The sequence below is a fragment of the Austrofundulus limnaeus genome, unplaced genomic scaffold, assembly GCF_001266775.1.
Source record: "Austrofundulus limnaeus strain Quisiro unplaced genomic scaffold, Austrofundulus_limnaeus-1.0 Scaffold3, whole genome shotgun sequence".
NCBI classification, from domain to species: domain Eukaryota; kingdom Metazoa; phylum Chordata; class Actinopteri; order Cyprinodontiformes; family Rivulidae; genus Austrofundulus; species Austrofundulus limnaeus.
The window spans coordinates 882,929-907,273 of record NW_013952405.1 but is presented as its reverse complement, the minus strand read 5'-3'; the positions used below and the strand labels follow the sequence as shown (position 1 = coordinate 907,273).

At 40.3% G+C, this 24,345-nt stretch overlaps 2 protein-coding genes across 5 annotated transcripts in view; both read right to left on the bottom strand.

The window, feature by feature from the left end:
• Positions 1–4,152, bottom strand: part of rbm39b (RNA binding motif protein 39b) — a 5,502-nt gene extending 1,350 nt beyond the window's left edge. Inside the window, exons 1-11 of the mRNA XM_014016399.1 lie at positions 3,970–4,152; positions 3,481–3,538; positions 2,022–2,071; positions 1,709–1,903; positions 1,431–1,487; positions 1,120–1,237; positions 887–1,039; positions 626–763; positions 477–542; positions 197–401; positions 1–87 (exon numbers count right to left, since the gene is read on the bottom strand). Coding sequence (XP_013871853.1) covers positions 1–87; positions 197–401; positions 477–542; positions 626–763; positions 887–1,039; positions 1,120–1,237; positions 1,431–1,487; positions 1,709–1,903; positions 2,022–2,071; positions 3,481–3,531 — 1,120 coding nt within the window. The 5' untranslated portion in view covers positions 3,532–3,538; positions 3,970–4,152. The remainder of the gene's footprint in view (positions 88–196; positions 402–476; positions 543–625; positions 764–886; positions 1,040–1,119; positions 1,238–1,430; positions 1,488–1,708; positions 1,904–2,021; positions 2,072–3,480; positions 3,539–3,969) is intronic.
• A 1,603-nt stretch (positions 4,153–5,755) lies between these two features.
• slc12a5b (solute carrier family 12 member 5b) overlaps positions 5,756–24,345 on the bottom strand; it is a 35,919-nt gene continuing 17,329 nt past the window's right edge. The window contains exons 6-26 of one of the 4 annotated variants that reach the window (XM_014016391.1): positions 24,166–24,296; positions 22,035–22,282; positions 21,744–21,955; positions 21,478–21,645; positions 19,641–19,739; positions 19,464–19,521; positions 17,267–17,441; positions 16,981–17,099; positions 16,805–16,903; positions 15,594–15,713; positions 15,414–15,518; positions 15,137–15,305; positions 14,210–14,405; positions 13,619–13,788; positions 13,348–13,479; positions 13,109–13,216; positions 12,860–12,973; positions 12,488–12,678; positions 11,225–11,239; positions 11,000–11,117; positions 5,756–7,258 (exon numbers count right to left, since the gene is read on the bottom strand). In XM_014016391.1, coding sequence (XP_013871845.1) covers positions 5,960–7,258; positions 11,000–11,117; positions 11,225–11,239; positions 12,488–12,678; positions 12,860–12,973; positions 13,109–13,216; positions 13,348–13,479; positions 13,619–13,788; positions 14,210–14,405; positions 15,137–15,305; positions 15,414–15,518; positions 15,594–15,713; positions 16,805–16,903; positions 16,981–17,099; positions 17,267–17,441; positions 19,464–19,521; positions 19,641–19,739; positions 21,478–21,645; positions 21,744–21,955; positions 22,035–22,282; positions 24,166–24,296 — 4,046 coding nt within the window. In that variant the 3' untranslated portion in view covers positions 5,756–5,959. Of the gene's footprint in view, positions 7,259–10,492; positions 10,863–10,983; positions 11,118–11,224; positions 11,240–12,487; positions 12,679–12,859; positions 12,974–13,108; positions 13,217–13,347; positions 13,480–13,618; positions 13,789–14,209; positions 14,406–15,136; positions 15,306–15,413; positions 15,519–15,593; positions 15,714–16,804; positions 16,904–16,980; positions 17,100–17,266; positions 17,442–19,463; positions 19,522–19,640; positions 19,740–21,477; positions 21,646–21,743; positions 21,956–22,034; positions 22,283–24,165; positions 24,297–24,345 lie in introns of those variants that run through there. The other 3 variants (XM_014016370.1, XM_014016388.1, XM_014016380.1) reach the window with 3 other exon arrangements.

Below are 24,345 nucleotides of genomic sequence, written 5' to 3'. Positions count from 1 at the left end.
CTGCTGGAGTAGCCATACCCCCAAAGGAAATAGAGCCGGTCATCTGTAGAGCCTGCTGAGCAGCAGGAGGGATCTTCAGGCCAGTTCCTGTTGAGGGAGGAGAAAAAAAAATCACATTAACATTACAATTTCAATAAGTCCGTAAATGCATTCTGGGAAACAAAATGAAATCCTTTGATTCTGACAAGCAACAAACCTTCTGCTAGTCGAGCCATAAGCTGTAAGCGCCCTGTTGTGCCGAGGTCAATACCAGTTCTCTCCAGTTCATCGTTATCCAGGAATGAGCTGGCTGTTGATGAGTCAGAGCGCTCTGTAACGTGCCCCACCTTCATAGGACGACCAGCCAGCTCAAAGCCATTCAGCTGCTCTAAAGCCTTCTTTGCACATTCTGCGTCTGCAAACTTCAGAATTTGACAAGGTTAGAGTGAACAAAAGCGACAAACTGCAGTGGAATAAAAAAAAAAAGCGTCACTTACAGATATAAAACCATAACCTTTGGATCTCCCAGTCTCGCTGTCCATCATAAGCTGGATCCCTTCGATCTTTAAAAACAATACATCAGAGTAACGGTTACAAAAATAATCGACATGAATAAATCATGTGTTACATGAAACTTATTTCTAACCTTTCCGAAAGGCTCAAAGATCCCTCGCAGCATTTCTTCAGTAATGTTGAAGTGCAGTGAGCCCACATACAGTCGCATCGGGCCGGCACTGCCCTTCTGCAGATTGTTGGCTGCAGCTGCAGCTCGATTTTTCTCTGCCTGTAAATCAGTGGAGAAAGTTTCATTACACCAAGAGAAAATAACAAGGACAGGTGTATAAATATATTAACTTCAACCTGATTAAATTAAAGCTTTAACAATAAGAGCTATGATATTACTGACCTGAGAGGCCTGGACAATGATCGGCACACCTAGAAGTCTTTGGCCGGTCAGTCCGATGGCCAGTGGCACAGAAGACGACTCTACAAACTCGATGTATGCAATACCCTTTGACCTTCGAGAATTTCTGTCAGAGATGATTCGCACGTCCCTGACCTGTGAACGAAAATACCATTCACTGAGATTACAGGGGAGAATTCAAACAAAAAATACAAGTTTTAGGAAATAAAACTGACTTTTCCAACAGCTGAGAAGAAATCCTCCAGATCTCGAGCTCTGATTCTTGCTGCAAGTTGCATACAGAAAACTGTGCGGGCATCCCTCTCTTCTGGTGTTAGATTGTCAATTGGTTGCCTTTATGTGTATATAAAACAAAGACAGTTTAATCTCAGCGACAACATTACAAACTATTTTTAAGTGAAATTTGTACACGAAAACATGTTCAAGACAAGCTCCAAAATGTTGATTGACAGTTTGTCATATCTGGAGTGATACTATTAAAAGGTATAAATAGTCCTAAAAGTTAATGAAGGATTATCCATCTCACCTAACAGGACTCTTCTCCTTTTTGTTAAAAGGACTTCGACTTCTGGAGCGTTTGCGGCTGCAAAAAAAGAAAAGAAAAAAATCACAAAATTATGTTTTTTCATTTCACGTTTTAGCAATTATTTTAATGCAAAAGAAAACTAAAAAGAACAAAGAATTTAAAAAACGACATCCTTTTCGTAACTTCACCTCCTCATCTTTGTTTAAACAAAATTTGTTGGGTTAAATTAGATGTACTTTTTTGGACAAGGATGAATTAAGACTCAGAATGTAACATACATCGGACTCTTGTTGCGTGCTTTGTAGCGTCCCGATCGTTCTTTGCTTCGGGAGCGGCTGCGATGGCGCTCTCTGCTGCGGCTGCGTTTTCTTTCTTTGCTTTTGCTCCTCTTCTTACTCTTCTTCCTGTCTCGGCTCCGGCTCCTGCTCTTCTTCTTCTTTGAGCCTGGACTCCGGCTCCTGCTCCTCCTTTTCCTGAAACGTGTTATAGCCAGAGATGGAAATTAGCACCAGACCCGTTTCAGGAAAATGCGATCTTGCCCCTAAAAAGTTACTAGTGAGGATGTGAATTTAAACAGAGTGTAAGTCTTACTTCTTGCTGTGTTCCTCGTGTCCATTTGCATGAGAGGACTTGTTCTCATCCTAAGCAAGGTTTATAGAAGAACATCGTGAGGACGAAGATGAAACATTTCAAGTCGTCAAGGTAAAAAAAGGGGGGTGGGGGTGGGACAAGAGAAAATGCAAAATATATTTCAATTAATAAAATTACAAAGTCCCCAAAGTTTTCTTCTACCACCCCAAATAGCTTCCCATCCCACTCCAGTTTTTTTTATAAAGCTGCACAATACTTAATGCAACAATGCAAAATTAAGGGAGTGTCCAACATATTAGCAGAGTTCATGAAGCTTTGACATTTGTCAGGTCCTCTCCATCATTCCCCCTCTATCAGGTCGTACCAATGCCACTATTTGGGCCTAATCATGGGACCACACATGGCCCATGGCCACTAAAAGAGATCCTGTGAGGTCGGTGTCAGTCCAGTGATCTTCACCCATTTTCGTTCTTGGACTGTAAGAGCTCGATGCCACCTCTGTCACACATCTTGCCCTGAAGCAAACAGGGATTCACACTTCTTAGTAATACTGACGCCCATGAAAATAAATAAAAAGATCAAATCAGCCACCAGTTACACTACAATTATCTGTAGTCTGCATTATTATTTACAACCTTTTGACATAAGAAATAACTACTGAAAACACATAATTATATAATATAATTATGCTAGATAGAAGTTGTAGTTTACAGCAATACTAAAATATTACTGAATAGAATGTGTTGTGTAGCATGCAATATAAAATCAAGATGCTGAAAGAGGCAGTATTCATATTTACAATAAAGTTGTACTACACTACACAACTAGGACAAAACTGATGTGTGTGAGCAACGTGATTAGTGCTTGCTGTGTTTTGTTGTTCAAAAACTTACCAATCATCAAGTACTAATCTGAGAACATGGAAGCAAAGCGTTGCACTTTTTTTCTAGGGTAAACAATTACATAAATGTGAAAGTCATGCACAAAACTTACGAAAGATGTACTTTAAAAATACATTAATGTAAGAACCAGTGTCAAAACACAAACGGTAAATCTGAATACTGCCTCCTTTGCTGAACAGGTAAAGATGGGCTCATCAACCATTGGCATTCACCTTGTTGCAACCGAATAGGGATTGGATGTTCTAGGTTGAATCTCTTTTAGTCCTAAAGTGAACCACAGTACATCAGTATATGCGCAATAACTACCTTCCTTTTTTTTCACAGTTCACAGTGGAACCAAAGATGAATTCATGGGAGTAGAGGTGAGATATCATTAGGGAAGTCTATAAAGAGAGATAGATGTGGATTTATTTATAATTCTGTATTGCTTCTTTAATACTCAATCACACCAAACAACATTCAAGTGAACTATTTCACAAAAGCAAATTAAAAAAGGTCTAAACAAAAGGAGTAAAACATTACTATTGCAGGCCTGATCTCTGTAACTTCCAACCCACCTTTCTGTATGGAGCTTCCAGCATGGCCTCAACGTCAAAGTCATCAGCCATGTTGATCCTTGTAAAGAACAAAACACAAGGAATAAATATGTGAAAAATCGTAAAACGTCTTGTTGGTAACTACATAGACGAGATATGTTATCTCATTTCGGTTTTTATCAGCTACAAACACGAACTACAACCAAACAACCATCTAGGCTACCAAAGTCCAACAAACACGCGTTTTACTCGATACAAAGCTAATGCTAACTAGCCACACAAACTATGTCGATTGTAGCTCAGTCAAGTTAAATTTGATAACCGGTTTGATAATATACAGACTCAAACAAACGTGCAACATACAGTGAAGTCGGAATAAACGCAAAAACATTACTTAGAAATAAATACAACAGCGGTTTGAAGAACACCCTGTTAAGTTCAGATGGAGCCAAGATGGCCACTGAACATTTCCGCGGCAGCGAGCTGTAATCTGGCAAACAATGACGTTACCGTCTGAAATTGGTGAAATGATGTGCCAAAGTCTAAAAATCACGGCTAATGTGCTGCTGAAGAGAGTCGTATCGACGATTCTGTCTTTGCTGAACACACAAAGCCAATGAAAAGTTAAAAATTTCGACGTTATATAACGCTTTCTTCCGCCCCAACTATTAGCTGCTATTATTAGCAAATTCTAGCACGACGCACTCCTTCCGTCGTCGTTGTATTCTTCTTCGTGGCTTTCCGCTGAAGCAGGGAAATTAGTGTCGTGTTACTGCTTCCTACTGGAGCTAAGTGGTACTTCTACTGCAGCACACGTACATAATGGAGGTTCATTTCATCAGATCATGGCCGCAGACCAGAAGTACAAACAGTCCCAGTATGTACGAGTTTACCTGATTACGCCTATGAAAAATAAACAAAATCTATGAAATAATTATTACTTGTTAGTTAGTTTTACAAAACAAATCAGCAATATACTACAATAAATTAGTGTTCATTGAGGAAAAAAAGTCATTTTTCATGTCTAATATATTATACTTGACTCTTAAATGCCTAAACATTATTATGATTACATTGACGATGATGCCAGATTTTTCTTATATATATATATATATATATATATATATATATATATATATATATATATATGTGTGTGTGTGTGTGTGTGTGTGTGTGTGTGTGTGTGTGTGTGTGTGTGTGTGTGTGTGTGTGTGTGTGTGTGTGTGTGTGTGTGTGTGTGTGTGTGTGTGTGTGTTTGGCCTCCACCACTAAGGTTAGTGAAATAAATAACTTGGCTGCTACTTCTCAGCTCTGTGTTGGTGAAATCTACTGTGTTGAAACAATCCACTGGATGGCAGCATGTTGTTCTATCAAATCTAAAGCATCACTTGTACATTCAGAGAGAGACACAAATTTACCAGACTGCTCTGGTGCACATTCACATCACCACAGGCGCTCATTTTGGGCTGGGCACTGAACTGGAATTGTTTTATGTGGGTTCATGTTTTGTGGAAGTATAGATAAACTGTTTGGTAGCAAAGTGCTCTTGAAATTATCCGTCATCATCTGTTTTCAATTTCTCACTGCCTGAAGAAAAATAGATCATGGCCTGATATTTTTGGATTGTCATGTCAGTGTCCTGATCATCTTATGTGAAATAAATCCTAAAAAATATCAAAATATTATAAGTTTTACATTAAAAAGTTATTGCTAAACAACAACAATTTTTTCATGTTTTATTGCAGTCCATGTTATGTCAGAACATAAAGATATTAATCAGGTTACAAAAGTTGGTCTTTCAGTAAAATAACAAAACAGTTTTTAGTCATTGCATTTTTTTCTCTTGCTACATCATGGTGAAGGAACACCTCTGAATAACGCTGCACATTTGGTTGAATGATGATGAAATATTTTGTAAAAATATGTAGTTTAGTTTGAAATACTACAAAATAAAACCAAAACCACAAACCCTTTAAAGCTCCCAGTTAACTTAAAATCTTGACTTTTCCTTTAAAAAAACCCTCATAGGCTTTTGTTTCAACAAAAGTTGTCATTTAGTAAAAGTATCATTTTGTGGTAAACAAAATGTTTAATCAGTTAAATATAAAAAAACAAGTGAAGCATGTATAAACCCCTAGAAATGCTGTGTGTGTTACTAAATATTATATATACGTCTATTTAAAGTCAATGAGATAAAAAAAAAGTTGAGTTAATTTTTTATCATTTCTGTTACATATTCTAATACACCTGAATTTATGGATTTTCTGAAGTTTAAGAACTGAAAATTTAGAATTTCCATTTTTTATTTTTTATTTTACTGTGTCCTGGATGACACCAACATATTTACAGAGCATGAAATATAGATGAAACTGTTGCATAATAACATAAGTGTTATGAATGTGAACATTAGGGTAATCCACAGCCAGCACATTCACTGGTATTTGGTAAAAATAACTGTTTGACATTGTTTTGACAGAAAACATTTGTTGGATGGAGCACATTAAGCAGCAGACTCCTCTGTAGCAGTTCTGTTACAGAGATGAAGTGGTGAATCATAGTCTGGAGGAACCTCAAAGAAGAGCACGTCGTCAAAACAAAAATCATCAGAAGGGGATGCGAGGTAAGGCAACTTCAGCACATAACCTGTGATGATGCCTCCCAGCGCTGACAGGCCTATGGTGGAGAACAGGGCTGCTACCTGGAAGAAGGCCTGTTCCCGTGCAGTCCTCCCCAAACCTGCCCGTAAACCTGGGATCAACATTTGGAGCTCATGCAGCTTTGGATTCCCCTCCACTGGTGCTCTATGGGTGAAGATCTCATACATACTGGGACCATAAACCTCCTCATCAGCCATCAGTATGGCACATATCCCTGCCGCACATGAAATGAGTCCCGTGAGCCCGTGCAAGTTATGTATCCCGCACTGATCCTGGATCCTGCAGTGCCGGGCCAAGAATGGGCTCAGGTACTTGTAGCCCAGCATGCAGGCAATGCACCCCAACATACCCAGAGCATACGCCGCTGCCGGCGTTATCATCATGTCCACAGATGCTCCCACCGTCACACCTCCGGCCAGGGTCACGTTCTGGACATCGGCCATGGAGAGCTTACCGTTCTTGTTGAGCAGCGCAGAGAGAGCGAAGGCAGTGAGTGTGGAGGCGCTGAGGCCGATGAAGGTGTGCAGGATGGCCCTGTGCTGGTCGTCTCCTTTCAGGGTCAGTGCCGAGTTGAACGATGGCCAGAACACCCAGAGGAACAAGGTCCCCATCACGGACAGGATGTCAGAGTAGTAGCTGGTGTTCTCCTTCGCATGGCCTTCACTTAGACCAGACCTATAAAGCACGAAGGTGACACCCAAACCAAAGTAACAGGCAAAGAGATGGATGAGGATAGACCCTCCTGCATCGTTGATCCTCAGGTACTTCAGCACGACCCACTCTGTGACCGCAAACACCGGCACCTCCAGCAGGGCCATGACCAGCAGCTGCAACGGGCTGGTCTTCCCCAGCACCGCCCCGAAGGAGATGAGCACCACGGCACAGGCAAACTCAGCGTTGATGAGGTTGATCACCCCAAGGTGGATCTTTCCATCCTGGTAGAACTGGAAGTACCCCTGCACAAGAATGGCCCACTGGATGGCGAAAGTTGCTGTCAGAAAGTTGAAAACCATACCCCCAAAACCATAGAGCCGGAAAAACGCCAGCAGGCACCCAAAGCCGAGGAAAATCATGACCTGTATGTCTGCAAAGAAGGGGTAGTCCTGGTACACAGTGTTGTGCATTGGATTAGTCTGGTTGGTCTGAAAACGAGCGTCGGTGTGCTCATCATAGGTGACGAAGGTCGCATAGAGGACAACAAAAACCACCTCGATTCCAATCACAAAGACTGGTAGGCTCACTCGAAGGTTGGTGGACTGCCTCTTCATCCTCACAGTGGATCAGAGCAAATGACCGTCATCCCTGCTGCAGCCTGGTTTATCTCTGTTCAGATAAGACAGCTCAAAGACATTGGTCCAACCTGCTGTCACTCAAACACCGCTCCGCTCACAGAGGAAAGCAACTGTGTGGACTTTGTCTACTGTAAAAAAAAAACATTCACTAATGTCAGCAGTTTTTTTCCCTCTAAAGTGCAATAAAAAATTTTTTTCTGTGACTTCTACACGTTTTTTATATTAATTTATAAGTAAGCTCCTAAAAACCTTTAAGTTATGAAAATTTTATAGGTTGAATTCTTTTAAAGCTATTTGTCATTCATGTTGAAAGAAAACAATAGATATTTGTTCAGGCAGAGATTTGACAGTCCTATTCAAAAGGTAGTTAAGCATTGTAAATTCTTAGAAATGTAGACACTACATGTCCTTGGAGAGTTAAAAATTGAACAGCCGTGAGGGTAGTTAGGTCTAAAGGATTGTTAAAGTGTAGTCACACATTTATACTTAGCACAAAAAGTAAGGTAATTATATTAAGTAAGTATAATTCTTTGTTGTAACAATGCTCCTTGGCAATAAATCTGTTTGATTCCCTTTGAAAGGGGGCTACATTTTTAAGAAACAAGCATTTGTGGGATTAGTGGAGTTGAGTATGTTGGTTGCACAGATGAAAGATTTGCCAAATATTTTCTGCCAAACAGCTTATTTTGCTGTTGTGATTGACACTGGTTTAGAGCTTTTTGTACCCTCAGGTGCTGCCGATCAGGTGCCCGGTAAAAGACTGAAAACCAGCCTCCATGTCTTGCAGGGGTTTATTTTTCCACGATGGCTCTTCTTGTTTCACTTCTTCCACATTGGGTTTCTGCTGCTGCCTTAGACATTCAGTCATCAGTTCTTCATCAGGGGAAGGGGTGGGGGATTTGGCTGATGCTAATGTACTCCAGGATATTATTTTTATTTTTTTCAATCTGTATAGTGACTCAGAAACTCATTAGTCCTCTGCCTCCCTCTCTTCTCTTAGTGTATAGTCTCAGGACGCTGGACTTTGGGTGAAACCCTCCATGCATCGTCAGGTGACTTCCATCTCCTCCGTAGGCAGGCTATTATACCAGCTGGGTATCTAATGACCAGCATTGCATACACGTGGATAGCTTGGACTTTGTTCTTGCCGTTTAGCTGGCTCTTCAGGACCTGTCTTACCTATAGGTACTTGGTTGTGGCTGACTTTCTTGCAGCCTGGATTCCACAGTAGTTGTAGCTGTCCTGGATGAATGTTGCCTTCAGGTTGTTCAACCTCTTCAGTTGGGATCCCCTTTCCACTCTTGGATATCATTCAACTGCATTTATCAAGTCATAATGATATTCCAATGTCCTTGTTGCGAATGTGAGGTTGACGAGTGAGTCGATGTCATTGCATTCATCTCTGCAATTTTACACATACAAAAACCTATCAAATAAAATAATCTTGAAGCCTCATTATCTTGGAATTCACCCAAATGTACATTTGTTTGACAACAGTCAGACTAGTAGTATGCAACTGTACTCAGTGTTTTTCCTTTTTTTCTAAGGTTTTGTTTAAAAGATTTATCTGCAAATAAACAACAGCGGTGGATTTTTCCAGAAGTTCAGCTTAGCCTACATTAAATCTGAATGTGAAGATTAGTCTGACTGTATTCACAGTTAAATATTACTAAGGGAGTGAGTTTGTACAAAGGCATCCCATCCACTTCAATGTCAAACTAAACAATTGAAGTAAAAACTATCAGAAAAAATTACAAATATGTATAATTGTTGTATTAAAAAGATTTAGATTTTATTACATTTTGTTCAGAAATGTCAAATGATTTCTTCACACCTTCATTTGTACATAAGGGAAAAAGATAAATTAGGGGAAATGAAGTTTTGCCACATTTGCAACAGTCAATAGTTGAAACCTTTAGAGAAATAATGGTTTTGCTTTAGTTATAGCAAAGTCTAAAAGCCAAAGAAAGTGAGTCACAAGTCTCAGGACACCATATTGTTTCAGAACAAAGGAGAAAAGAAAAGGAGAAAAAGACACCTAATTATTCCAGCAAGTAATGGGTGATGGGGCTTATCGTTTAGGCTATGTCCAGAACATGGGTGCCATCTTGAAAGCTGCCACATTGGATCCAAAGTAAGAGTCATGTATCTTTTGGCTCACTCTGTACTTTTAGAATTCACAATTTTACCAAAAAGTATTATTATTTTTGCCTTATTTGGCCAACTTGAGCAGTAATCTAATGCCTTAAGTCATGCGTATGCAGAAAAACAATTGTAATAAAAAAAATATATTGTGTGTTTTCTCATTTTTAACAATACTAAAGGGCCTTACATCTACTGAAACACATTCACACTCACTAAACCTTTATTTCTGATTAATAAAGCCATCTTAAAACGTAAGACTTGTATCAAGACAAACTGCACTTGGTCAGTAGAGTTTAGAAGATGTTTGTGGCTGTGAGTGAACTCAAACAGGTATAACAGATGAGAACCTTTGGACTCGGTGGGATGATTCCAGTCGATATGTCAGAGATATTGATTCGCACAAAAAAAACGTGTAAAGTAAGCAAATAAAAGAAGAGCCGAGCCAATTCATTCCCAAGCACTTCCCTGTAAAAACAGTACATTTAAAGAAATCTGAAATAAAAGTCCCTAAAGATAAATTAAATTTTTTGAATTTCTGTGTACAAATTATATTTTACTTCCTGCCTTTTGTCACATCGACGCTCAAAACTTTAACATCAGTGTGATAAAAGGCTTTTATTTAAGGAATGCTAGTTTTAATTTTAGATGGAATTGTTTACATGACATTTTCTAATTTTCATTTTCACACACACACACACACACACAAAAAAAATCACAATTGAAGGATAAAATGTATGTCACAATTCAGTTGCCTAATACCATCAGACAGGTTCGATAAAAAAAATACACTTTTTTTAAACCAATAATCCTCTGGTATTCTTTTTGTGCTTTTAACCTTATTAAAACAAACAAACAAAAACAAGTAAAGAGGATCAAACACAAACAACACTGACATAAAACATTGGAAAAACATAAAATTGATGAAGAAGAAACCGAGGGAAAAAAAAGGCAAAACCAGAAGGAAAAAAAACAAAAAGCTAAAAGTCTATTTAAGACGTAATAAAACAGAAAAAACCTCATCTTCTGCTGTCGGCCACAGAGTCTGGGAGGGAGAGTTGACTGAGCTCTGCTGGTTCAAAGGTTACAGCTGGGTCAACATGAGTCCACGTCACTGGAAAACCCTGCAGTCTGAGTGAGGCGGGGTGGTTGGGGGTGGGATTACAGGACGAGGGGAGAGGCAGGCAGAGTTTCTGTAGATTCTGATAAATAAAACTCTCTCAGGAGTAGATGGTGATGACTTCTCGGCCTCCTCCACGTACGAGGAGAACCCTGTTGAGACCTTCGGTCAGCACCTCGAGGAACTCCATATCTGAGAGACGTCCAGAGTGAAGGATGGAAACAGCAGTTTAACCTCCTGCTGCCTTCGGGTCAAAACCATTTCCCAAAATCTCATTGCTCAAAACGCTTTTCATCTTTTCATTCAAGGATACAGTTTTCGTCGCCCACTCTGTTCTTCGGTGGTCCCGGCATGTTGAGCAAGATGAGTTTGGCCTCCTTGGATTTCTTGGTGATGACCTCATTGAGCCGCATTGCTGTGTGCATGCGCCTCACATCGACCTGGCTTCTGTAAGGTTAAAGAAAATGTTCAGTTTTGACCTGTTCGCTTTGTAAAGCTGCATTTTAGCTGCTGAAAAAAAAACCCAGACAAAATTACAAAACATTCATACTTACAAGTTCTCCCATTCACTGCAGCATGATTGGAATAAAATAAAAACAATGTGAAGGTGCATCTGTTGATGATTTGTTGATTTATTTTCAGTAACATGGCATAAATTCACCTGAAAGGCATACAAACTTCCAGCTGCCTTTCATATTAGAATTTTAAATCAAACTCAAAAAGTTGAGAAAAGACAAACTTATGGTTGTTTTGGTCAAACATTGAAAACAACATTACGCACAATCTCACGGAACTTTAGGACATTTTGCAAAATATGTTGACACTCAAAGCATACGTTGCCACTACCACAACAAATATTAAGCGTACTATTTGACTGAGTGAGCTTGGTTTTTGTGTTTCCTTATGTCAGCAGAGTGTGGTGGTCATGTTGAATCAGCTGGACTTTTAACAGCTGAAATTTGTTTTAAAGTCTGTCAAGTGGTTCATGAGATTCCACATAGCAGACAGGTGTGGGCCAGATCTGGTGTCACTGCTGACTGACTGCTGGCATGACATGTGGTTTGTGAGCCAGATGTGGGCCAGGTCTGGAAATGATGGCTCTGTTTTTAAGATGGCATGCCACCACTGGCCTGGTAGGTTGGTGTATGAGGAGCTTGCTCATACATGGACCACCTCTGACAAAACACATCTGGACCACCAAAGGGAAGTCATTGTTTGAGGTATCTGAGTTGAATGTTAGTGAGTCAAAACTGGGCCAGACAAATTTTGCTATGCGGGATTTTTTGACAACATGCATGCCTTTCGTTGGTGGGTGATGGATGTAAATGCAAGTTGTGTGCTTGTAAACTACACACAGTGTTGTTGTTGCTGTTCTTTAGGCCGCTCCCTTCTGAAGGAGTCACAACAACGAGCAAACTTGCATAAAAGATTTGGCAATTGTTTTACGCCGTACGGCCTTCCTGACTCAACCTGGGCTCCAACCCACCACCTCAGAATAATGAGACCACCGAGCTACCTCGGCCTGAACTATGCTGAACAATTTTGAATAAAAAATAAAATAGAGAGAAATGCATTTAGAATCCACGCAACACATCTCTGCTGCTTTTTACTAGCAGTGCAAATGTTCGATAAAAACAACACTTTCATGTTTTGTTCGAACCTCCGCTCATCTCAAACCACACCTGAAAGCAGATGTGCTAAGTCCAGATTTATTCTTCATATCAGCACGTCGCTCTGCAGGACCAATGTTTTTAAGGCCTAAACGTGTCCAGCTGTGGCATGTTTCTGGGTTCGCTCGCAGATGTTGGCTGACTCACGGCTTCATGCTAAGATGGTCTCTTCCTCCCTCTGGCGTCCTCGCTGAAAGGATTTTCCCCTTCTCCGTGCTTTTGCCATCTGTCCAGGTGGCGGCGCCTCCTGCAGAGGTGGCAGCAGGTGATCCCGTGGGCTTGGAGGCGTTCCTGTTGTGGATCAGCTGGACCTGTTTTGGGTCGGAGACAGCCTCAGACTGAGAGACAAACATGTGATGTGCGGTGGGGGTGATAGGGCGAAAAGAGAGACCTGTCAGCAAAAGACGGACCTCAGGGAAGCAGACAGAAATCAGCGTTCAACTTAAATAAGAAGGGGGAAAACTCTGCTGCTTTAGAGACAGTAGGAACTTTAAAAACAGAGGCACAAAAGGTATTTACCCTATCGTCTGTTTTCTCTACAAGGCTGCCTCCCTCTGCGCTGTGCTGGGGGCGCAAAGTGTGCGGATTTTTACGACGGATGGACCCACGGGATGAATCTGTAATACTCTGGATCTGTAAAAATAGAAGGAGAAAGTTAATTTGATGTCTAATTTCCCTTTGGAGTTGCTGCTTCTTTTTAGTACAGTCACAAGCTTCTCGTGAATCAGCTTCTCGACAAAAATGCTAAAAAATAAAAGTCAGAGTTACCTCTCGCTCCATCTCATTCTTAGTCAGGTGCATCTGCTTGAGGATCTGCGATCGTTGCTCCATGATCAGCGTCTTCTCGTAGGTGTAAGCCGAGATGTCGCTGTCGTGCTTAAAGACCAAAACACATTTTTAGCTGCTTAGTCCTAAAATATACAGTATGTTATGTCGAGTTAAAGGTCTATGGATGAAGCCGTGCTTTAATGTTGGAGTGTTGAACTTGTGGCAGACGCATCTCGTACCATCTCCACCACCTCCACAGCGGCATCGATGCGCAGGTGATACAGGAAGGTGATGAGGTCTTTCTTCATCTGGATGCTGTTGTCGTCCATTTGTGCGACGGTGAAAATGCGCATCTTGCACTTCCTCCACACCTGTGACGCAAAACAAAAACCTTCATAAACCTTGAAGACTGCTCCATTCCTCGAAAACACTTCTTTATTAATTTTTTTAATGGACTGTTTTTAACCCACCGTCTCAGACGTACCCCACCCACACCGTCTGGTTGCCCACCTTATGCTGACGCAGAAGGAAAGGCAGCAGCATCAACATGCCTCCATCGTGGACGATCCACCACACGTCTATATGGCCTTCAGTGAAGCGCTCTCCGTTGGATGGATAACTGGAAATGTTCTTGGGGACCAATAAGGCCAAACTGGCTATAGTAGTTTCTCTCACCACCTCTGAAAATAGAGAGGAAAAAGAGACATTTAATCATTTTCAGTCGATACATGCAGAACAACAAGACAACGTGTTGTGTTTGGCCCGTAATCAGCTCAAATAATCCCACACCTTTGATGTTTTTCAGACCTACACGGTATTTATTATATGCAACAACATCCACAGATCATCTTGCTAGACTCAGTGGCTTAAAACAAGTTTAATTAGAACTCATTACCGTAACATATTCTTGAATGGTGCATTCTGCTTAGCTTTCTTTAGATATGAATCTAAACCGCACATCTTAAAGTTAATAATAATATGAATTTTGCCTGGAACATTTGTTAAACTGTATTTAATGACAGAGAGACTTAAACGTCCTCGTTAAGGCTGCTGGAAATAATAAGCTCCCTAGATATTTATCTTTGTCATCCATCACCTTACCAATAAAGTTCCTAAAATGCTGGTAGCACTCAGGCTGTTTCCAGTTGTGGGGCCAGCTGACCATTACGGTGTTGTGCTTTAGACCGCCAAGTCCTCCAGTTTGGACCAGGTGGGACGTCCCGTCTCTCAGGTTGGAGGAGAGGACCACCTGAGAGAAACCTTTTACCTTCTCTGTCTCCATCAGCTTCCGCAAAGACTGCAGACAAAAACTGGAATAATTACTAGGGCTATGAGTTAACTCTGATTAATTTTAGTGTTACATGAGCATAGATTAAAAATTTTAATCGCGATTAAAACTTACAATCACTTTACTATGGCTGAATATGTAGGTTTGTATATTGCAGTGCACTCAGTGCATGCCTGGTCATGTTTGTAAATGAGTAGTGGTTCTCAAACAGTTTACCTGGATAAATAAAGGTTAAATAAAATAAAATAAAATAAAAAACTCCATGTGTAACACATTATGTACAGTTTTTTTCTTTTTTGTCTTCTTATGGCTTATTTTATTTTATTTATTTATGTTTTGCTGACAGCTGTGACCTTAGTATCCATCATTCATTCCTCATGTAGTACTCATTTGGAATGAAAATCCTTGAATTCTTGATTTAATCATTATTCTGCACAAAATTCAACTGACTCAAATATGTTTGGAGCATTTTTAGGTCCTGTTTTATATTCAAACAATCATGTCTAAGCATCAGTTTTGTTTTCTAAATAAAAACATTAAAAACTAATCAATAACTCAAGTAATTTATTTTATCAATATGCAATAGAAATGTATATTAAATTTAAGATTAATCATGATTAATTCACAGCCACTTTGGGATTAATCAGATTAAACATATGAATCATTTGACAGCCCTAATAATTACCGTACATAGCTGGTGGAGCAGCAGGAGAGGAAGGGACTAAATTGAGGCTTCGTACCTGATCTGCCATCTGGGCTTCAGTGTAATTGCTGAGGAAGGATCCCTGAACAGAGGTACCAACAATGGTGAGACCCTTGCCTGCTTTCAGCTGACTGGTCAGGGAGAGCAGACGGGGCTGCTCCACCTTCTGCTCAGCATCCACGCTCACCAGAACCAGGATCTGAGGCCTACAGGTATAAAACCAAAGAGTAAAAGACCCAGATGCTATTCAGTAAATATATTTGACAGTGTACTGAATGTCTAAATACAAATCCTAAACTCTGAACTAAGCTGACCTCCAGTTCTTGGTGTGTGGCGGTCCCTCCTCCAGCCTCATCAGAGCAAATCGTGCAGCGCTGAGCGAAAGGCCTCGTATGCCATCGCCCCACTCTTTCTCAGCTCTGTTTCACAGCACGCATTTAGTTAGCTGAACGGGCTGATAAAAATAAACGTTATGTGTCGAGATGAATACATACCCACAGAACTCGATATATTTGTAGATGCAGGTGGCGATGCCCATGGCGACGATGGCGTAATACCAGGAACAGATGAACATGAGCGACAGACACAGGCTCATGCCCAGGAAAGACAGAGCCCTGTGGGTGACAGGACATCACATGTTGGGTTATCTGGGACCTCAACCAGATGAAAGCGTCAGCGTCTGAAGGAGCGAAAACACTACAGATCTCAAGCAGGAGGGCAGACAAACTGGCCCCAGGAGGCCTAAATGACTCGGGTGGTAACATTTTCAGAGTGGCCTCCTGTTTGTTTCAAATGCTAAAAATGCAGCATGTACCAAGAGAAAAAAAAACACTTTAAAATGCAAGTATTTTGCTCCAATTTTAAATATGATATAATTTAAATAAAATTAGCTCAATTTTTTAGCAAAAAATCTTCTGTTCTGTATCTCAGTCATTTGCCAAATCTTTTTGTTATTTTAGTAAAGTAAGCAGGGATGGTAGTGGGCTAGCAGGGCTAAGCACACCTTGTTGTTTACAACAAACATGTTAAAATAACTAATAAACACAATTCAAAAATATCCACATTTTGGTCAAATCTTGAAAATAAAGTGTTCAACCTCACAGAGAGTTGAGGATGACTCTTTAACTCAATATCTGTAAAAATAAAAAATAAAAAAATCAAGCATTGCAATTTCTTGCTTAAGGTTTCAGCTTTCCTGCAGATGAAAAGAAAACAAACTGTTTTATACACAGTCTCCCATATCTGAAATAACCTCGAACCCTATCAGAGAGTCGTTCTGGTATATCTGTAAATAAACCCATCTTTCTGTTGTCTTTATACAGTTAAATGATTACAATATTTTAGGTCAGGTCAGAATGTACTTTTCAGTATAACGTTTAATCTAAACAGTTAAAAATGATTATTAATAATGATTATAATGCATAAAACAAATAATGAGAATTTCTTTTGACACTCATTTAGTTTTTATGTTTTGCAAAGTCACTTTACTTTGGAGGCCTTTGTAATTCAGTGCTTTGGGAGATATTTTGCTAAGATGACAGGCAAAGGAACATATGAACACACAGACACAACCAACAACTTCATTGGCAACGTTTTTGCAGTGGCCATAAAAAATATGTTGAGTGGATGTTATTGCTCATACACGCATCGCTTTAAACACTTCATCCTGCACGTCTAGAAAGTCAGGGTAAAAGTTCAAACTCACCAGTGATAAAACTTAAAGCGCGGCCTCCAGTTTGGCGTCCTCAGCAGAGTCTGCAGCGCGCAGGCAAGGTTAACAAACATGTAGCACATCAGGAAAAACCTGAAACAAGGTCAGAGACACATTGGACAAATAAGATGGTGGACTGGTGCAATGTGTATAAACTCGGGCGTTCTTACATGGAGAGGATGGGGGCGACTGAATCCAAGGAGGCGATGATGATGCCAATCTCACAGATGCTCGCTGTGAGCAGGAGAGCCCAGGTGGGCTCCCCGTTGGCTTTACCGTGTCCAAAAACCTGCAACCACACAAAAGTATCCAACAAATGTACGACACACACGCAGCAAGATTTTAATGTTTGTTTCACATAAAAAAACAAACCCCAACTAATTTTAGGATTGTTAATGTGACTCTTGAGACATTTTGACAATAACAGTTGTGTGTGTGAACGCTGCACAAACTCACTCGAAGAAAGGGGATGATGCCGTCTCTGGAGATGGCCTGAAGTAGCCGTGGAGCTCCTGTCAGACTCTGAAGTCCTGCGCCGCAGGTGGAGAAGAAGGAGCCAAATACAATGACCCACGGAGACGGCCACGCCAAAGTACCAATCACCAGGTTACCATTAACCCCCTCACCAAACCTGAAGAAAAAGGAGTGTGCCCACATTTCTCATTTAAGATATACAACATGCTTTGCTTTTTACATCTTTGAGGTTTTTTTTTACTGAACTTAATACTGAGCATTGTAAACTTTAAAGGGGCAATATCATGTAAAATCAACTTTTTTGAGTTTTATATCATGTTATAATGTTATACTCTCATAAAAACATGCCCAAAGCCTTGCTCTGACTCATTCATGCATGTTTGAGAAATCCTGCAGTGTTTTTAGGCAGCCATGCTGAGGAGCAAAACGACAGGTGGGGACCAGAAACGCCTTTGGGGACCAGAAACGCCCCTGGGACGTGTCTTTAAGCCAAATTTCCTCATGGCGGCACCCCCTCCTCCCCACACACCCCACACACCCCGCCCATGACTCCTGCAGGCTCTCGGGTGAAACTGAAAGTGAAACTGAAACTGTCTGCTGAGCTCCTAACTACTACTCACTCAGTGAAGCTCTTTTCAGATTAAAAATACCTTTGAGGAAATGTATTTTCAGATGCCAAGTAAACTGCATCATAGCAGCCCCACCACGTACTGAAATGGGTGAGACAGAAGTGGAAGGTGGTTCTTAAAAAGACAGAGGCCAATTTCAAGGCGTTTAGAAGAGGAAGTGATGAGAAGATAAGTTTATTTTCTATTTAAACACAAAAAACAGCATTTTAATAACAGCTAAAGGTGACATAGATACTTTATTTTGGTATAGTATTTAAATGTATGCCTGAGAAACACATAATATTGCCCCTTTAAAATTTCCCTCCCTGAAGCACACACCGAGATGTGTTAGAAGATAGTGGTGAACAAGATAACTCAGGAGATAATTTCAGTAACCTTTAACCGCTTATCCATAGTCAGGTTGCAGAGACAGCACATGTGACGCTTCCAAGGTCTACCTGGAGGGCCTCAAGGCCTTCCCAGGCCAGAGAGAAAAATTATAACCCCTCCAGTGAGTTCTGAGTCTGCCTTGGTGCCTCTTGCTGAGGGACATGAAAACCTTCCCAATCAGATGCCTGAACCACCTCAACTGACTTATTTTAATGCAAAATAGCAGTAGTTCTACAAGCTCACCCCAGATTGGGCTCACCCTGTTTGGGCTGAGCCCAACTTACCCCACAAAGGAAGCTCATTTCAGCTGTTTGTATTCAGGATGTGTTCTTTCAGTAATTTTTCACACCTCACCACCCAGCATGAAGGCTGTAACATGAACAGACCAGTATATCCATCCATATATTTCATTGTGCTCCGTGCAATGACAATAAAGGCATCATCAATCAAATCAATCAATCAATATCCAAAGCTTTGCCTTTTGAGTCCACTCTTTCCTCAACACGACCAACGGAAGCAACGCCCTAATTTCTTATGACAAGACCCTGATTCATCGACCCAACTCTCGCTCCATTCATCAGTCATGAACATGACATACAGACACTTAGATCCTCTACCTGAGGCAAAGACTAAAACCAACCCAGAAGGGGTATTTCACCCATTTCTGTTTATACTTCTTTTAAACTGCTTTAGATAGGTATGTTGTAATCAAACCAACATTTCATAATACCAGCACAGTTCACCCAAATTACTTGGCTTATTCAACTTTTAATACAGGTTTGTTTTATTGGTCACTGCATGTCCTGATGCATCTCAGTAATCCAGGTAAAAAATCAAAAGGAAAAAAAAAATTGTATAGGTCCTCTGGACGGGTTCTTCTTTAATGAAACGTTTTGTCTCTCGTCTCTTGGAAGAGAGACGAAACGTTTCATTAAAGAAGAACCCGTCCAGAGGACCTATACAATTTTTTTTTCCTTTTGATTGGTCACTGCAATTGCCCATTTTTCTAATATAAGTAAATACATTAGGGCTGTCTGAGTGTGTATGAAAGAGAAACATTGCATGGCACTTTGTAGAACCTGGAGAGGCTATAAAGATACTATAAGTGTGGACCATTCAGTCACACTAAAAGACTAATCTTAAATTTAAAAAGATCTCAACACTGAAACAATCAGATTTACTTGTCTCGCAGCACCACTCCTTCTATACAAGCACCAAACAGCACCACACATGACATGTCTGTAAAATCAATTAAGGAACATACTATTAAGAAGAGTTGCTACCATTAACAGGATCAGTTGGCACTTTAGGATCCTGTTTTTGTTGTTTTAAATCAGCTGTAGGGCAGTGAAGGATACACACAGTGGACGTTGTAGTGATGGCTGCAATGGTGCCAATGGGAATGGACTTCTGAGCATCTCGCAGGTCGCCAGAGCGGTTAGAGCCAGCCATGATACCTTAGAGGGAAAGAAAAAACCAGGATGATGAATAAGTTTGTCTCGCCTTAGTATTCTTCTTACCAGTATCACAAAAAGATGATACACAACTAAAGGCTTTGCAGTGACTTTTCAATAATAAGACAGTGCTATGTTTAATGGATAAAACAAGTATGAAGCTTCAGTACTGCCTTTGACTAATCTTACAGTCAAAAAGAGCTTTACTGCCAAGATTTTAGTACAGCAGTATCAAACAAGTGAGCAACCTTTAACTTTAACACTAGAGAGAAGAGTGGGCGATGTCAGTACTTTGTAAAATTCACCTGACGGTTCTATTTGACTTTGTCTTAAAAAGGTTTTGGTTTTTTGAACAACTAGTAAGATAATATTCTGAAGAAACTCATTTGCTGAAGTCAGATTGGAGCTGTAATTTGAGATTAAAATGTTAAAGGGATCCCAGATCAGTTGTAACATTAGACTTTATTTGATAAACACATATTTTAACTGTAAAATAAAGACTGTAAAAATACTGTAGGCTGTTTAGTTTTTATAATTTTTAAACTAAAAGTTTAAAAATACATTACACGGACGGGGCCATTTTATTTACACGCAAAGCATTCTGGGAAGATGATGACGTGGATAGGTTCTCGGTGCGAGGCTGCTAACGAGCTATATCCACCCTGAAGGTTAATCTTGGACAATATCTGATGATTGGCTCTTTTAAATGAAACCAGAGAGCGTTGACAGAGAGGAGAAGGTAGAAATGACTCAGCCTGTAAATGAAAATATAGATGGAGGACCTCAGTTTAGCTTGTTTGTCACGCTAGTGCTGAGTTAATACATATATGGCAATATAGCATCAGCGCTAGCGCAAAGGCTAACAGGCTAAGCTGAGGTTCTTCTTCCATGAAGCAGCTCTGTTGTCCTCCATCCACATTTTCAGTTACAGGCTGAGTCATTTCCACCTTCTCCTCTCTGTCAACGCTCTCTGGTTTCATTTAAAAGAGTCGATTGTCAGATATTGTCCAAGATTAACCTTCAGGGTGGCTATAGCTTGCTCACACCAAGGACCTATCCACGTCATCATTTACCCAGAATGTTTTGGGTGTAAATAAAATGGGTCTGTCCATGTTAAAATATATTTTTAAAAATTTACAAAACTAAACATCGTACAGTATTTTTACAATCTTTATTTTACAGTTAAAATATATGTTTATCAAATAAAGTCTAATGTTAAAACTAATCATGGATCCCTTTAAGTTGGATGACGATGATGACTCTTACGTGAGAGAAGGAATTTTCTCCAAAAGACTTCTAACCAGTGTTATCCAACACTTGACAGTGAGAATAATAACAGTCATGAGCTTAATGGCTAATTGTTAATTGTCGGACTGGATCATTTAAAAGATAAGATCTTAATGTTTAAAGTCATTATAATGGGCATCTGGACATCTTCAACAAAACTTGCTCTAAAGTAGTGAACATCAAGGAAGAAAACTTAAACATTAAAAAAAAACTCTCTAAGCATGCTTTTCTTCATGTGATGTCCTCTGGATGTCTTCTCAAATTCTCCAGCCAAATGGTCCTTTTAATATGTAAGTGTCTCTCTTTCTTCCTAAACTAAACTCATGTTTTTTTATCTGTGTCCTCAGATTGATACTGACTTTACATGAGGAAAGCAAATGTTCAAATGGTTTGTTCTTGATAACCAAGTCCAACCAGGAGATGTACTCATTTGTAACGTTCCTGTGGGACTCACCTGTGACAGACGGGAAGTAAATCCCAACCAGCAGGGTGAAGAAGCTGGTGATATCAGCCAGGACGTAGCGGTTTGTGTTCGATGGGGTACTGTCAGGATCAACATTGGATGCCAGGCCGCGCTTCTCCACGGTCATCCCCTTTTTCAGATAGTTACCAAACAGGTTTTCTGAGAGAAAAAGAGAAGAAGCTCCTCTAAAATGCAGGTTTTATTTGATGAACTACACTGTGGTTGGTGTCAGAAAGTCATTTAAATTGTAAACTGACCTGCCAGGATCCCACTGGTCACCCCTGGGATGCCTTGAATCTCTGTGACGTTGTTGTTGGTGAAGTACTCATCACACGTAGCATTGAGGGAGTCAGAATCACAAAAGGACCTCCACAATCTGGTGGTGATGGTCTCATTATCTATTTCAACGACCTTTGCACAGACGTCATACGCTTTAGATACAAGGGTACGATTGCCGAGGAGACAGACGCTGCAAAGCAAGTCGACAAAACAAATCGTCACCGTGTGCCGTGACCTGACGTCATCTGAGACAGGTTAGAAACACTTACGGAAAGACAGGAGGTTCCATGGCGGTTTTAATGATCCCAGCGTAAACAGCCAGGATGGAGAGGATAACGCAGGCCAGAAAAACCAGCGCCAACTTGTTGACATATTTGACCCCGACGAACACAACCAGTGACATGAAGCTCAAAACAATCGTGCCGTAAACGCGCATGTTGTTGAGCAGTGCAATCTCCGCCTCTGGGCCCTCCAGGCCTTCAATTTTAAAGATGGCCGCCTGTGGGATGATATAGATCTGAACGAGAGGACAAGGAGGGTACCAGTGTAGGGAGGGGGGCGGGGGGTATTAAAAGTGAATTATTAGAAATATTGCTAAAATGTAGCTGAAAAAGCTGAAATTAATTCAAAGGCACAGGAAGAACGTATTTGCTGAATTAAGCAGTAAGAAGCTGAAATTATCACAAAAAGATTAATTCAGATTTAGTAGCTAAAGAGGCAGAAAACAGCTGAAATTAGCAGAAAACAGCTGATAGATGCCTATTTTTTAATTAACATAAGAAGAGCAGAAAAACAGTTGAAAAAGCAGAAAAATAATTACAAATTAGCAAAAAAAGTTGAGAGAAGCACAATCAGAACAAAAGCTGAAAAGTGCTGTAAAGATTTATAAACATTCAGAAATATTTTAAGGATGTTGACGACATTTTCAATGACAGAAAAAATGAAAAAGTTAAATAGCTGAAAAAAAAAACTAAATTGCTGAAATACCAAGTCATGGCACCCATGGCATAAAAGAGCTAAAAGTGTTCATAAGAATTGTTCAAATGTCACAAAAATTGTAGCAGTAGTATTAGTATCCTTTATTTAACCAGGAAAATAACTCATTGAGATTAAAGAACTCTTTTCCAACAGTGACCTGGCCAGAGCAGCAGCATAAAACAACAAATCCAAAGTACAAGACCAGATACACAAAACCAAGAGGCATCACACAACTAAACATGAGGGCAGTTACAGGAGCCAAGAGATCTGTTTCCTCTGTCCTTAAACACTGATTAGAATTTCCTCAAGGTAACAAGAGACGATAACTTTAAATCCTTCTGCATGTTATTCCAGGTGGCAGGAGCAGAAAATCTAAAAGCCTTCTTTACCCAATTCATTTCTGACCTTTGGGACCTGCATCAAAATCAAAATGATGTCCTGAGAGTGCAGGACATAATGGGTGAAGGTTCTAGACAGAAGAGAGCTTCAATGTCAAAAATCTTACAGAAGAAAAACTGATCGTCTCAGTGGCATTCACACAAAAAGACTTGATGTGTTCACATGAATGAACACTATTTAAAATATTTGGACACTCACTGACAAAGTTTAACATATGTAATTGTGCTGTTTGGATATAATTTGTCCTGCAAGAGGCTGAAGCATGTGGAATGAGCACAAGACAACAATCATGTTGGGAACACGAGTGGAGCTACAGTGTTATAAAGCTGTTGCCAGAGCATGCAACTCTTGGCAATGAATGGTCACAGAAGGTAAAGGTGCCTTATACTTGTGGAGAATCCCAATTCATGGGTTGCAGCCAACATAGACCATCGTGTCAGCTGCATAAATGGCTGTGAAATAAGACGATCTAGTCTACAGAAGACATATGTTTGTGTGACCACGCGCTGCTTACAAGTAAATAAACACAAAGCATAAATAATTTGGGTTTAGCTCCAGTATCAGTACTGAACTAAGACACAGCAGTAGTATTAGTTGTTTGTTGTTGGAATTTGAACAGGTTCACAATGTGGGTTTGTATGCGATGTTGCATTGACCTGATGCTGGAGCCAGTGGGTACACGGGGCATCATTTTAGCTGTTTACATCATTTAGATTTTGGTCACCCAAGACAGATTACACCAAGAGATTATTGGTGCATCGTGCACCAACAATCACAGAATCCCACATCTGCGGCTGCCATTTGGACACAGGTATTAAAGTCTTACAACGGCTCTTGTCCCTTTTCATCCAGCACCATGCCTCAATGACTGGTATCAATCAGACTCCGAGTTCACCATCTCACATAGAGCAGAGGCAATGGAGTTTATTTTAAAACTGAATTTGAACAAACATATGAGTGCCAGTTATAAGAAATATTTATAATCCATGCCCCTAAATATATTAGACATTTAAAGTCACTCACTAGTAGAATTTCAATACAACCCAGGATGTACATGGCTCCAGCAAAAGTGGTTCCCAGGTAGAAGCAGATCCCCACGGCTCCACCGAACTCGGGCCCCAGGGAGCGAGAGATCATGTAATAGGAACCTCCAGCTGTGAGTCTCACACACACACACACACACACACACACACACACACACAC